General features: G+C 52.5%; 1 protein-coding gene across 1 annotated transcript; it reads right to left on the reverse strand.

Annotated features, from left to right (window-relative positions):
- Window positions 1-503: 503 nt before the first annotated feature.
- Window positions 504-2,021, reverse strand: LOC133629374 (inositol 1,4,5-trisphosphate receptor-interacting protein-like 1). Its single transcript, XM_062020029.1, has one exon. The coding sequence runs from the start codon at window positions 2,019-2,021 to the stop codon at window positions 504-506; it is 1,518 nt and encodes a 505-aa protein (XP_061876013.1).
- Window positions 2,022-13,268: the final 11,247 nt, after the last annotated feature.

The raw sequence follows: 13,268 nt of genomic DNA on the forward strand, positions 1-13,268 counted from the left end.
TGGTCCAGCGTGGGAGCCCTTCTACAGGCTGCAGCTCTTCAATGTGCAGCTCCATCGTGGGCTTCCCATGGAGTCACAGCCTGCTTAGGAACAGCACGTGAGTCTCCTTCTCTGGAGACATTCCAAACCCACCTGGACGAGTTCCTGTGTGACCTACTGTAGGTGGTCCTGCTCTGGCAGAGGGGTTGAACTAGATGATCTTTTGAGGTCCCTTCCAAACCTTAAGGTGCTGTGATTGTGCTGAATGCTCCCTGCCTCTGGGCAGCCCAGAAGCCAGTAGCCTGTACCTGCGTTCCCCACAGAGGGACACATGGACGCTCACAGGCCAGGCGTTTCTTCAAACGACCGTTTACTCAACTACTTCTTCAAACAAGCAACTATGTACAAGGTCAAGCTCCCAGAGACACCTCAGGGAGCGAGAGCAATCGCTAATGGGCAGTGCCGAGTCTCTCTTGCCAGGCTCCTGGCAATGGCCCCTTCAGCTACATCGGCTCCCACTCCCCTCAGCTCTCTGCCTCAAGACCTCTTTCATCCTCACGGAAGAGCCGTCTTGTGAGCCGATCTTGCAGCTGCTCACAGTCACGCAGTGCCTCGGCGTGGGCAGCCGTATCGTCTGTCAGGTGCTGGAAGAGGTTGATGGATTCGGCCTCTCGGAAGGCAGGAGGCAAGACGATCTCCTCGGGCACGTTGTGGTTGCCAAAGAAGAAGTGGTTGAGGCGCTTCTCCTCCACTCTGCGGCGCAGGTACCGCATGATTTCCTTCAGGCGCGGCAGCAGATACCTCCTGCGCCAGTCTGACAGGGGAGTGGTGGTCAGGAGGTGCATCACAACCGTCTTGATGATATAGGTGGAAAAGCCCGTTCCTGGCACCATGCGAGCGCAGAGCTGCAGGCAGTTGAGGTGGTAGCTGCCAGGCGGGGCGTTCCTGGCCACGTGCCTGAAGAACTTGGCCTCTGCCACAGCGCAGGTCTCAGGCCACGTCGTGCGTGGGGTGAAGAAACCTGCTGCAGTTTGGCTGCTCACAAAGATGTCTGAGTCACCTTGCTGCACGCCAAAAAGCAGCTCGACAAAGAGAGGTGCTCGGGCAGCGTTTGACAGCTTCAGCTTGCAGGAGTGTCTGGAGAGCTGCAGCTGCATCCGGTAGCGGCGAGACTGAGGCAGCTCCCCCCAGGCTGACGTCACCAAGTTCTGGAACCAGAGGGCAGTTTTATGAACATCGAGGTAAGGGCCAGTGCAGAGGGTGTCGAGGACACTGGGACCCTGATTCCTCCTCCGTGGCTCCTCAGGGTAGTGGAGGAAGCACGGCGCGTCTCCTGCCGGCTCCTCTGCGCTGCAGGTGCACTCCGGGGACACACGGACGCAGAAGTTCTTTCCCGGCAGTTCCTGTGCAAAGTCTGGCTCCAGGTGGAAGGAGTAGCCATGGGGGGCCTTCAGGGGCACGAGCATGCGGTATGTGACGTCGCTGTCGCAAGGATTCCAGCCTTCGAAGGCGCTGCCCACGCCGATGGCTGGCTGCAGCTCCGGGGAGGAACTGTTGGCCAAGCGCCCTTGCAATAAACGGAGGAGGTCATCCAGCAGCTCCTGCACCGTGCTGCTGGTGTAGCACAGACTGAGCACTGTCCACTGGATGCGCCTCTCATAAATCAAAGCGTGGTGCCTCTCTTCAACAGTTTCTCCTTCGCTTTCTACCTCCTGGCAGTGTGTGTCACTGCCTGAGCTCCCCTCACTGCTGCTGTCGTCTGTGTCAGGGCTCCTTCTCCTGGTCCACCAGTACAGTCCCAAGAGCAGGACCAGGACTGCAGCAACGATCAGGTCTTCCCAGGAAATGACGGGCTGCCTCGGCTGCCGCAGCGGCACCAGGAAACTGGAGCTGATGAGCAGCATCTCATGTATTTCTCTCGCCTGCTGGATCAGCTGCTCTTCTGTCGGCTTCAACACGGCCTCGTTCATCCTGGCGTAACACTGCTGTGCCTCTGGGATGAAGAGCGACAGCAGATTGGTGAAGAAGCGCACGAGCGCCATGATCTGCAGGGAGAGAGAGCGAATGGGTTCAGTGGGGTGGGAGGGAGGGAGCTGGCAGCGGGGAAAACAGGGGCCAGGAGCGGGGGCCGGTTGGAGAGGGGCCGAGGCAGGTGGGAGGCACAAGGACTGTGCCAGCCCTGCCGGCGGCTGGGCCCTGGGTGCCGGGGCAGAGCGCAGCCTGCCGCCGTCCCCCTCCTCCTGCCGCCTGCGCACTCACCGCTGTCCCAGCGCGTACTGGGCCCGTGCTGCCCCTGGTGCCCCTTTATAGCCGCCCCCCGCTGGCACGGCCTCTGATGTCACAGACACCCCACAGCTGCCCCCCACACCCGCAAAGGACTGACCCATCCTGACCTCTACTCAGTACAGTCAGAGGCTGACAAACTGGGCGACCGCGAGAGGCACAAACTAGGCGACCGTGGTGTTCCTTTTGGAAGCCATAGCACCGAGGAGAAAAGAGAACCGAGGGTCTCTTGAAAGAACATTGGAATGGTCTGTGTCATAAATGCAGCCCTTCAGTACCCGTGAGTATAAGGTTGGCACTGTGACGTTAATAAAGCGATGTAACTCCTGTGAACGGTGTGTCAAATGGGCCTGTTCACAGCAGCTTGTAGATTCCCCGTCACTTCACATGGATTGAATCTTTTTCAGTACAAAACCAGGGTTTCTTTTGTAGTCTGGACGTATTTCAGACACATTATTGCATGTACATGACTGGTATTGCCTAAGAGAGTGTGAGTGGTGAATCCCCAAACAAGGCATGCAGAAGAACTGCGGGGAAGGATTTCTTCCCTGTGAGGCTGCCCAGATGGGTTGTGGAGTCTCCTTCTCTGGAGACATTCAGGGCCCACCTGGGTGAGTTCCTGTGGGATGGGTAGGTCACTGTTTGACAGACACAGCTGAGCCATGTGAAAGAGAATGCTAAACATGAAGAATATGGTAAGTAAGGAATGAAGTGCCAGAGGCACGGGGTTGCTGACATTGGTGGTTGTCGTGGTTTGGCCCAGCCAGCCCAGCAGCACCACGACAGTCTCTTGCTCGGAGCCTCCATCCACCCCCACCCTTGTTAGGATGGCAGAGACCCAGCGAAATGGGAGTAAAAAGATCACCAAGGTTGTTGTGGATGGAGACAAGGGCAGGGAGGGCTCGCTGCCAGTTACAGTTCTGGGTAAAACAGACTCCAGTGCTCGACTGAGAGAGGAAAGGAGGAAAGGTTATTCTACAAGAAACAGAACGGAATAAAAGCAAAAAGGGAGCAGGATGGTGAGAAAATTACAACCAGAGCTTTAAGATCTCCCTTCCCCAGCCCTCCTTTCTTCCCAGGCCCAGCTCACTGCTCCCCAGATCTCTCCCTCCTCCCCCCTCAGCGGCTCAGGGGGGCAGGGAATGGGGGATGTGCTCACTCTCTCACAGATGGGCTCTGCCACTTCTCTCTGCTCAGATGAGGACAACTCCTGGCATTCTTCCCTGCTCTAACACGGGGTCCCTCCCCCGGGACACAGTCCTTATCCAACTTCTCTGGGGTGGGTTGTTCCCAACAGCCGCGGCTTCTGCCCATACAGGGTCCCTCACACGGGACACAGTCCTTGGGGAATGTCTCTGGTGTGGATTCTTCACCACGGTTGCAGTTTCTGCAGTTACAGGGTCCCTCTCTCAGGACAAGGCCTCTTCTGGGCAGAAGTTGAATGAGCTGCTTTGTCATGGGTTCCTCCCCACAGTTACAGCTGTGGATATTGGGTCCCTTCCTCGGGACACAGCCGGCTCCTGCCATAGTCACTGTCCCTGGCTCGGGGCCTTTAATGAAGTGAATCGCTGCCCCTGGTCCAGGGTCAGCTTTAGCAAAATGAGTCTCTGCCCCTGATGCAGGGTCTTTAAAGAAATGAAAATAAACCTCAGCGTCACCAGGTCTCTCCATAGAATGCCGGGGAGTCTCTGCTGCAGCACACCTCCTCCTCTCTTTCATCACTGACCTTGGAGTCCATATGGTTGTTCCTCTCACTGTTCCTACTCCTTGCAGCAGTTCCACCAGCCAGAAGAAGAAGAAAGGGCAGAAGAAGGAAGAAGATGGAGGAAGAAACTTCCTCTGCCTTCTTAAAAAGTGATGGTGGAGGCGTCTCATTGGCTCAGCCCCAGCAGTGGGCCTGGCTCAGAGCAGGGGACAGTTGTGAGCAACTTCTTACAGGAGCCACCTTTACAGCCCCTTCCCCCTTACCAGAAAAGGCTGTCATGGCAAACCATGACACCCGCTCAGCCTTTGTGCTGTGTTCCACTAAAGACAGTGTTTCCATCAAGCCAGCATGATGAGAAAGCTGTAAGCCAGTACCTTAGAGTTTCTTCCTAGATGATGTGCATCTTACCTAGGAAGTATTTGGTTGAGAAATAATGTTGAGCAAGTTCTTACCACAAAAGTCATTGGAGGATGTGTTTATTTACACAGCCACAGCAGGTGGGCTGGTCTTTAAAGAAAGGCAACATTGCAGGAGCTGTACCTGCTATGGCTCAGCCTGGTGTGCTGCACATTTGGTGGGAGGTAAGAGAAACCAAAACATGAACCAGTTGATGTTTAACATAGTGCAGACTCATCTGGGAGAGAAGATTTAGCGGCTTGTTATCACCAGATTGAACAGGAATTGTTTTACAAATGACCTAACCAAAAAGAGAACATGCCTAGTTCTTGGCCAGGTGTGAAATCCACTTGACCAGGCCCAGGCCACTGTTTGTGGAGCTCTGTGACATCAGTGACAGCCTCATGTTTGCAGCTGGAATGCTGTGTGTGTACTTCACAGCAACACACAGAGTCACAGAAAGAATGGACGTGAAATAAGGGAATCTGTCAGTAGCTGAGCTGATGCTCTTCACATCTAAAGGAATTCTCACATTCACTTGAAAGGCAACAGTCACCTGGCAATGATGATGTCACAGTGTCATCACCCAGGAGCAATGATATCACCTGAGAATGATGATACCACAGTGCCAGCACCTGGCAACGAATGTGTCCCCTAACAGCAGTGGTGTCAGCTGAGAATGATGACATCACAGTGCCCAGGAGAGTATAAAAGGAGGGTCCTCCCAGGTCCTGCTGCCAGATCTGGCCTGGGCAGCCACCTGAGAGGAAGCTCTTGATGGGGCTGAGGGAGGAAGGCAAGCCAAAGGCTGGAGGTTTGCAGCTGCTCCTGGCTAAGCCACTTTCCAAGCTCATCTGAGGGACAAGGAATCTTCTTCAGCTGCAGAGCAGGAGCCAGAACACAGGACTGCCTTCTGGAGGGGCATTGCAGAGCTCACCATCCTCATCCCCTGTGGAGCAAGGGGCAGCAGCCGTAAGCAATAGGGGTCCTGATGCTTTGGAGCACTCACTGCCAGGCGTGGGATGGATTCTTGTCCCCAAGGTCGATCAGGCCTGGGGCATTTGGCCACTCAGGGAAGCCCCAGAGATGTCTCTAGGTTGAGGGAGAAGAGAGGCTTGTGCATCTCGTGGGAGGCATGAGCAGCCCGTGGGACCAGGAGGCAGGTCTGCTCACATGCTCAGGGAGTAGCCGATCGCCAGCACTGGGGTCAGGAAGGAATTTTCCCCTGGGGCACATTGGCACAGGTCCCCAGGGGTTTTTTGCCTTCCTCTGCAGCATTCAGCATGACTGCTTAAGTGTCAGGGCTCCTTTGGTCCATTTGGGCTGGGCTACTGCCCGCTGTCGTGCACCACCAAGGCAGCCTCTCGTGCCCTCCAGCTGACAGGAGGAAGGCTTTTTTTCCCCAAGGTGGACTAGCAAGTGTCCCTGGGGGTTTTTTTTGCCTTCCTCTGCAGCACTGAGCATAGCCTTTAGCTCCTTTGAGCCATTTTTTGGCAAGTACCTACATCGGCTACTCCAATACAGTGGCCCTGGTGCCCACATCCAGGGGGAGGAAGCTTTCTATACACTTCTTGTGGGCCATCCTCGGGGCTTGCTTCTCATCTGCTGTGGCACTGAGCACAGCCCCTTGTCAGGGCTCCTCTGGCCCATTTTGGTTTCTTGCCTGCTGCTCTTGCACCTCCAGCCTCTTCTCCAGCCTGGAGAACACTCTTGTGCATTTTGCACTTTCTGGCCTCCATCCTAAAATCATTTGCAGCAAAAGTGTGTGCTGGGCAATGTTTTCTCTCTTCTCTGTCAAACCTCCTCATTGCTTTTGGATGGTGATGGTCTCTCGGCCATGCTGGAAGCCTTCATGTTCCAGGGGCATCTGGTGGTGTTGCTCTCAGCTTCAGATGCTTTGGGCCCAAGACTTGCTGGGCTGAGTCTTGCTGGAGAGCTCCCATGCTTGCTGCTGGCAGGGGAGCAGGCTGCAAAGGGAAGCAAGCCCAGCTGGATCTCCCATTCAGAGCCTGCCCACCTGCTTGGTGGCATGCAGCACCTTGCAGCCTGGCATAACTGTGTCTGCTCTGACTTCCACCACTCCCTTTCACATCCTGGGCTCTTACCAAGCTTTTTTTGCTGTGTTTGAGGTCCTGCCCGGTGGCAGAGACCACATGGCATCAGTCAGCAGCCGGGAGGAATGTACCTCTTAACCAGGAGATGAAATCTGAGTGTATCCCTGCTTTCTCTTTTGCTTTGGAATATTCCTTGATCACTATCATCTGACTTTCACCATCTGGAATGCACCAAGCCAAAGCAGCTCTGCTAGCAATGTGCATACCCATCTGCATGGCAGCTCTCCTCATCTGCTTGTGCTGCTTAGGGACAGAAAAGATGTGAAGGAAGATTTTTGGCGTCTCTTTCATTGCACCTGACCTGTGAGAAGTGAGATGAAGAAACATGGTGTTGATTGGAGAGAGCTGGGCTTCCTCCCCAGAAAAACTGGCCATCACTGCAGTTTGTTGGAGTCTATTAACTGACAACCTCCATCCCTTTGGTTTGGGAGTCATTGTTGAAGCTTGATGGTGGGTCTGGAACAATGACAGGATCTTCAGCCAAGCACCGAGGGAAGGGAAATGTACTGTGTGAGGAGGATTTGTTCTGTGAGTGAAGCTGCCTCATCATCCACAGACTTTTCTCATCAGTTTTTGCCTGTTTAAAAAGCTCAGGCTGGGATAAAAGTTGAACATTTAAGGTACCAGATTTCTCTGGCACTGCTGATCCTTTCCATTGGCACCATTTCCTTTCCATACCATGGACTTACACTGGGTAAGGATCTCATTGGTTTAGTTTCAGCTATATTCTGGCCATAAGTTTGTAGTGGATGGGGATTTTTGTCCTTCCTTTGGTGCTCAGTTGAGCATTTCAGAAGGTACAAGATTTCTCTGGCACAGCTGATCCTTTCTTTCCATGTACCATGGGTTTATGCTGGGTAAGTATTGTATGAGTTGAGTTGCAGGTATGTTCTAGCCATAGGTTTGTAGTGGACGTGGGGACTTTTGTCCAGGTGCTCCCTGGAGTTCAGGAGTTGGTCAAGGACTGAGGTAAGTGCCTCTGCATCACAGCATTTCCCTTCTCAGGTGTCAGCTTCCTCTCTGAGAATGCTCTGCTCTACAAAAGCTGCCTGTGTTTACCAAGTCTTGGCTCCTCCTTTAGCAAGTACTTATCCTGGGCTTCATATTAAGAAGACAGAGCCTGGCTCTTCTCAGTGCTGCCAAGTGGCAGAAAAGGCGTCAGGCAGAAACTGAAACACGGGATATTTGGTCTCAACAGGACGTTTTGCTGCTGTGGTTGAACAAAAGAAAGTGCAGGGACAAAAAGGAGGCGAGTTGCTGAGCGAGGCTTTGGAGTCATCTCTTTGGAGAGGTTTGAGACCTGACTGGACATGGCCCTGGGCAACCTGCTGCAGTTGGCCTTGCTTTGAGCAGGAGGGTTGGGCTCCAGTCTGTGGAGGTCCCTTCCCACCTCCTCTGCTCTAGGAGTTTGTGGTTGCCATTGCGGTTTGTCATCAGGCCAACAGGAGACCTGTGCTCCATTGTGCTGGGTTTCTTTTGTCAAAAGCCACCCTGTGCTCATAGGAGATTCTTTTTGCTCTGCCTGCTGTCAAAAAGCTGCAGAGTCCAGCAGTAGCAGCTCCTCCTTCCATGCCATTAGTTTGAAGCCTCCTCAGAGAAGCAGGTGAGTATGCTCAATTACAAGCTAGCAATGTCTAAGGAAGGTCTGGTGAGCCACAGCTGTGGACTGCTGCAGAGTCCTGAACCAAAGCCTCCCACTGAAGAAGTAAAGCATAGCAAGGGAGAAGGCTCCTTCTCCCAAGACACAGAGTTCTCAGTCTAGCTCTGAAGGAAGTAGCTAGCACCCTTGAAACCTTCATGGCACAGAGAGGAAACAATGACTTCTGGCTTCAGTGCAAGAGCCAAGGACAGACACCTGTGCAGTGCTTCACTTGGAAAGCCACTGCAGATGGTTCAGTGAAAGGCCTGCTTGAACCTGCAGAATAACCCAGGTGCCACTTGAAATGATGCCAGCTTGTCCTAGGTGACACTGAAAAGCGTGACAGCCCGTGGATGCCAGTACAGAACTTCTTTCCAGGACACCACAGATCCCAGCACAGCTGCTGCAGCGCTGCCATCTCCCTGTGCCCATTCCCACAGCTTTGTTCCCCCTCTCTTGCTTTCCTTCCTACTTATTCCTTGGAGCCAGAGAGTAATTAACTGACCTTGACTAAGTGTTCTCCATTAGAATTCGTTTTCCAGGAAGTCTGAGCAAAGCCCAGTGAGATGGACTTTGGGTAAAAATGGACATGACCACACTGGACAAACTTTCCTGCCCTGTTTTCATGCAGTTGGAAGTGTGATGCTTTGCTGGTGAGGTGTTGGTGACAACAATGGGTCTTTCACCACAGTAACTGGTTTTCCAGTGCAAATGAGCCCAGGGCAGCAGTGTGCTCCCAGCAGGGAGGAATGCAAGGAAAACATGGGTGTGATTCACTGTTCCTACTTAAAGAAGGTTTTCTTCTGGTTTGATGGGGCACATTCTACAGAGCTTTGGAGTCTTTAAACCTTTTTGTCTTATCCTCTTGCGTAGTTCAGATACAGGACAAGAATGGCAAAGCACTGGGCAATATACTCATTTCTTTCTCTTTGCCAAGCTTTTGTTGTATGTTTCTTGGCTTTTCATATGCAAGCAAGGCTCAAGGGTAGGACTGGCTTTCATGACAATAATTCCTTGGACAGAAAGTAAGGTTTCAACAAGAAGAGCACCTTGGTTTTCTCATTTCCCTGGCAGGATGCCATTTGTGGCAGTGGGATTTCTGACACTCATGAGTAAGGAGACTGCTGTCCTGCTGCAGTTGCATGTTTTGGAGAGAGTAAACTTCTCCCTGGGAGCCTGTCTGCAGCACAGCAGTGTTCCTCCACAGTCCTGATGGAGACAGACTTCTGTTTTGGAAAGACACAGAAATGCATCAACACCTGTGCAGCAAGGTCTTGGAGGGGGCAGCAAAATCACACTGGGTGGCTAAAACAAAGCAGAAGAGCTCTGTGCCCTCATTTTGCCTTCAAAATTCACCAAATCAGGTCTTCAGGTAAAGAAACAGACTGCAGGGATATTTCTTTAGTTTCAGACTGAAACAGAGATCTGAACACCACACTTGGAGGGTCCCAGAGTGTGTGAGAAGGTTTGGACTGAGAGTCACAGGGAGCAACGATAACTCTTGTTTTTTAAACCAGTCTGGCTGCTGTGACATCAGCTGTAGCCTGGCTTCTGTGACATCAACTGTGGCAAGCAGAAGAGGTCACCTGCCCTCCCTTGCCTAACAGGTGAGTAAAGGTGTAAAGGGCTGACAGTGAGAATGGTTGTGCTTAGTCTTAGATGCAATCTATGAACTGTAAAGCTACTGTCCAAACTCAACAAGGAGCAAAGGTAAGTTCACTTTGTTCTTTTGAAACTCTAACATGTGGATTCTTTGGGTGTTGGTGTCTATTTTCCCTTTTCACCTTTAAGTGCTCACGCCAACCCCACATTTTATGCAGTAGGAGTTAAAGACATTGGCATTCTGGGCATTCCCTTGGCAAGTACCAATCACCAGGTTCTTAACAAGAAGAAGACTCAACAGATCCATGGCCAGCTTGGATTGACAGTGCTACAGCTGCCAACAGCTGCATACAGCACAGCAACAGCTTCTGGTCAGATCAATACCTTCAGTCACTGGAAACAAACTCCAGCATCTGTTTCAGAGTGTGCCCGTCTGGTGGGGTTCCAGGAGAACTCCCAGAAAGCCTGCACAAGGCACGCTGAAATCTGGGGCATGATTCACCACCTTCCAGTTGATTTCGATGGACATCCCTTCAGATGGCCATGGCCCTTGTCCCCTCTGTGCTCTTACAGGGGATCAGTCTCCAGAACACACTTGGAGGGAAGGAGGAAATTGCCTTCAGCCAAGAGCCTTTGCATGTTTCTATTCTGGAGCTTGTACTCGCTGCCCTTCAGCTGTGTGGAAGCAGAGCAGCACCCCGCAGTGCAACCTCCCCTGCACTGTCTGTCTCTTCTTCCCCAGTAAGGGAAGGAATTCAAATGCCATTGAAACAAATGGAATGACAATTCCTTCCTTCTGGAAGAATTCCTTTCTACTACCCTTCTGATTTCATAGACTCAGGCTGTTATTTTTGACCTGCTTTCAGCCAGAAAGCTTTCTCCTCACATTTGATGTGACCCTCCATCCATTTCCAACTCTGAAGCAGTTCCTGGGGCACTCTGCCCTGCTGCTTTTTCTCTGCCTTTGAGGCTTGAAGACGTTTCTCCAGCCACAGTCAAGGCTTTGCCCAGCTTCACCCCATGGATGAGCAGCTCTCCATCCCCTTCTGGCTGCAGATCCCCTTGCACAACTGCACCTTTCTGAAGATTGAAATAAAAATGCATCTTGTATTGATTGGCTGTTGTGTCAGTGTCTTTGACCTTCTTGTGGAAAGAGCTCCCTTGATAGACTGGGTCCTCTGGAGAATACCCTGTCCTGGGCTTTGTGTGCTGAAGGCTGCTCTTGGAATGCCATTCACTGTCTTCATTTTGCTTCCCTCTTCCTTCCTGACCTTAGAATAACAGACACAGGCACTATGTGATTCTTTCTATCCAGATCACTCAAAAAAAATAAACCCCATGTAGTTCCAACACAGAAACTGTCATTTGACTGGAAACCAGCAGCAGAACTGTTTGAATTCAGTGCTGCACTAGGTACATTCTGTTCTGACAAAACTGCCCTCTGGTAGGCAGAGCACTCAGGTCAGGTACAGTGTGAGATGTGTACATGACCATAGGGTTTGTGCAGATGGGAAGAGCTAAAGCAATGGGTTCTCCAGACCCTTCATTGCTGCCATCCAGTGCAGCACGTTCATTAAACTTGAAGACACAGGAGACACTGCACTCCTCAGCAGCTTACACATAACCATCCCTCATGTCCTTGTTCATTGAGATCTCTGTACTTTACTGGAGTCTTTGGAAGTGTGGTTATACAGTGGTTGAGTCACTTCAGCTTTTCCCAAGAGCTGAAGGTTTTGAGATTGTTACAGTGGTCCTTAGGAGCAAAACACAAACCCCAACAGCAAAGCAAAAGGAGTGCATCACAGTCTTGACAGAACTGCATTCATAGAGCTTTTCTGTCTTGGTTCTGGTTTCAAAGCTTGGGGCTAATATTCCATGTGGGGCATATTGGGCTTTATACCTGTGAAACACATCAATACCATCTTCCCTTAGAGACACCAGAAAAGTTCACTGTCAATGAAATCAATTAGTTTGTATCCCTCATAAAAATGCATATCCTAAGTAGAGCTCATTCAACATGGACATAAATGACTTTCAATCTATCAAGGACTGTGGTTTTACTCAGATTATGACATTCTTTCATAGAATCATCATCACCCCCTTTAAAAACAACCCAACAACCTACTACCAATTCTCTACGAGAATTATGCTTTTCCAAGCTTCAAATCTCAGCTGTAACCTTAGGAGTGTTGACATCACACTGTAAGAAGTGGAGGAGAAGTCTGTATTGAGAGCAGAGATGGGAACCCGATGGTGCCACGGACCTGCTGAGCTGCAGAGCTGCCCCAAGCCCAGTCACTGAATGCTACAGGCTGCTCTCAGTGAGCAACCAGCCATTTGCAAATGAGGAACCACCAGGGAAGTGCCAGGTAAAGCTGCCCCTCCAGGTGATGCAGGTTTAACTCAGTCAGTCTCCTCTCCCAAGTAACCAGTGAAAGGACAAGAGGAAACATCGAGTTGCCCCAGGGAGACAACGGTCACAAAGGGACTGAAGGTGCTTCGTGCTCTTTGTGTCTCTTCTCTGGAGAGGCACAAGCTGTTCTCATGGGGTCAGGACTCTCCTGGACCAAGGGCTAGAGGAGCAGCATCCAATGCCCTGGGGCACCCCAGGGGTTTGCAGTGCCCTGGGCATCTCTGGGGGCTGCCAGCACAGCCAGGCCATCACCAGCTCCAGGGGCACAGTCCCAGGACATGGGCTCTGTGAATGCAGCCAGAGACAGGCTGCCCTGAGCACTGGAGCCCTGCAAAAGCAGATGCTCTCCCACCCAAAAGGGCACAGGGGAGGGCACAGGCTCCATGGACTTGAGCACCTTCTGCCTCTGCTCTCAGGAGCATCCCCAAAGGAACCCCATTCCCTGACAGATGCCACTGGGCATGCAGGTACCTGCTGGCCCTGGGCTGTGGGACAAGGGACCTGGCACTTACCCCTCCACAGCTGAATGCAGAGGAGCAGCCACAGCATCTGAGGGCAGCCCAGTCCCTTGGGGCCCATCCTGCCCCACCAGCACATCCCTGCTGCACCACGCTCCCTGCCACTGCTCCTGAACCTCCTGGAGACAATGGCCAGGGGAGGGCAAGTTCTCTCTGCAGATGCCAGCCCAGCTGCAGCAGCAGCACCTTTGGAGACATTATCAGGAGCTCTCTCCCCTGCCACACAGCCCAGGTCTCCAATGAACTTCTCCAGCGCCGTTCATGACCATATTTGAGAGAGGGCTCCGCTGCAGGGTCACGGCACCGTGCTGGGGGGTTGTCACCAGGCAGGGCCAGAGGAGCTGAGGGGGGGACCAGCTTTTCAGCCCTTGAACCATGGACTGTTGGAGCAGCATCTCCTCTGCTGGGCACAGCCAAGAGCCCGAGGTTGCAGTGTCCGAGCCATCCCTGTGCTGCAGAACCACAGGGCCGGGGCTGCAGCGGGGCTGGTGTCAGGAGAGCAGGGAAACAGCCTCTGGCCCTGCTCCAGCCCCCTCTGTGCCGATGGCAGTTTGCAGCAGCTCATCAGGAGCCACCACTGCAGCCCCTTCACCAGGACCAGCCACGGCTCCACACAAAC

The sequence above is a fragment of the Colius striatus genome, unplaced genomic scaffold (genome assembly GCF_028858725.1).
Source record: "Colius striatus isolate bColStr4 unplaced genomic scaffold, bColStr4.1.hap1 scaffold_40, whole genome shotgun sequence".
Lineage (NCBI taxonomy): Eukaryota > Metazoa > Chordata > Aves > Coliiformes > Coliidae > Colius > Colius striatus.

Bases quoted from the DNA above. Each gene is read 5' to 3' on its own strand.
- LOC133629374 (XM_062020029.1), bottom strand. From the start codon at position 2,021: ATGGCGCTCGTGCGCTTCTTCACCAATCTGCTGTCGCTCTTCATCCCA.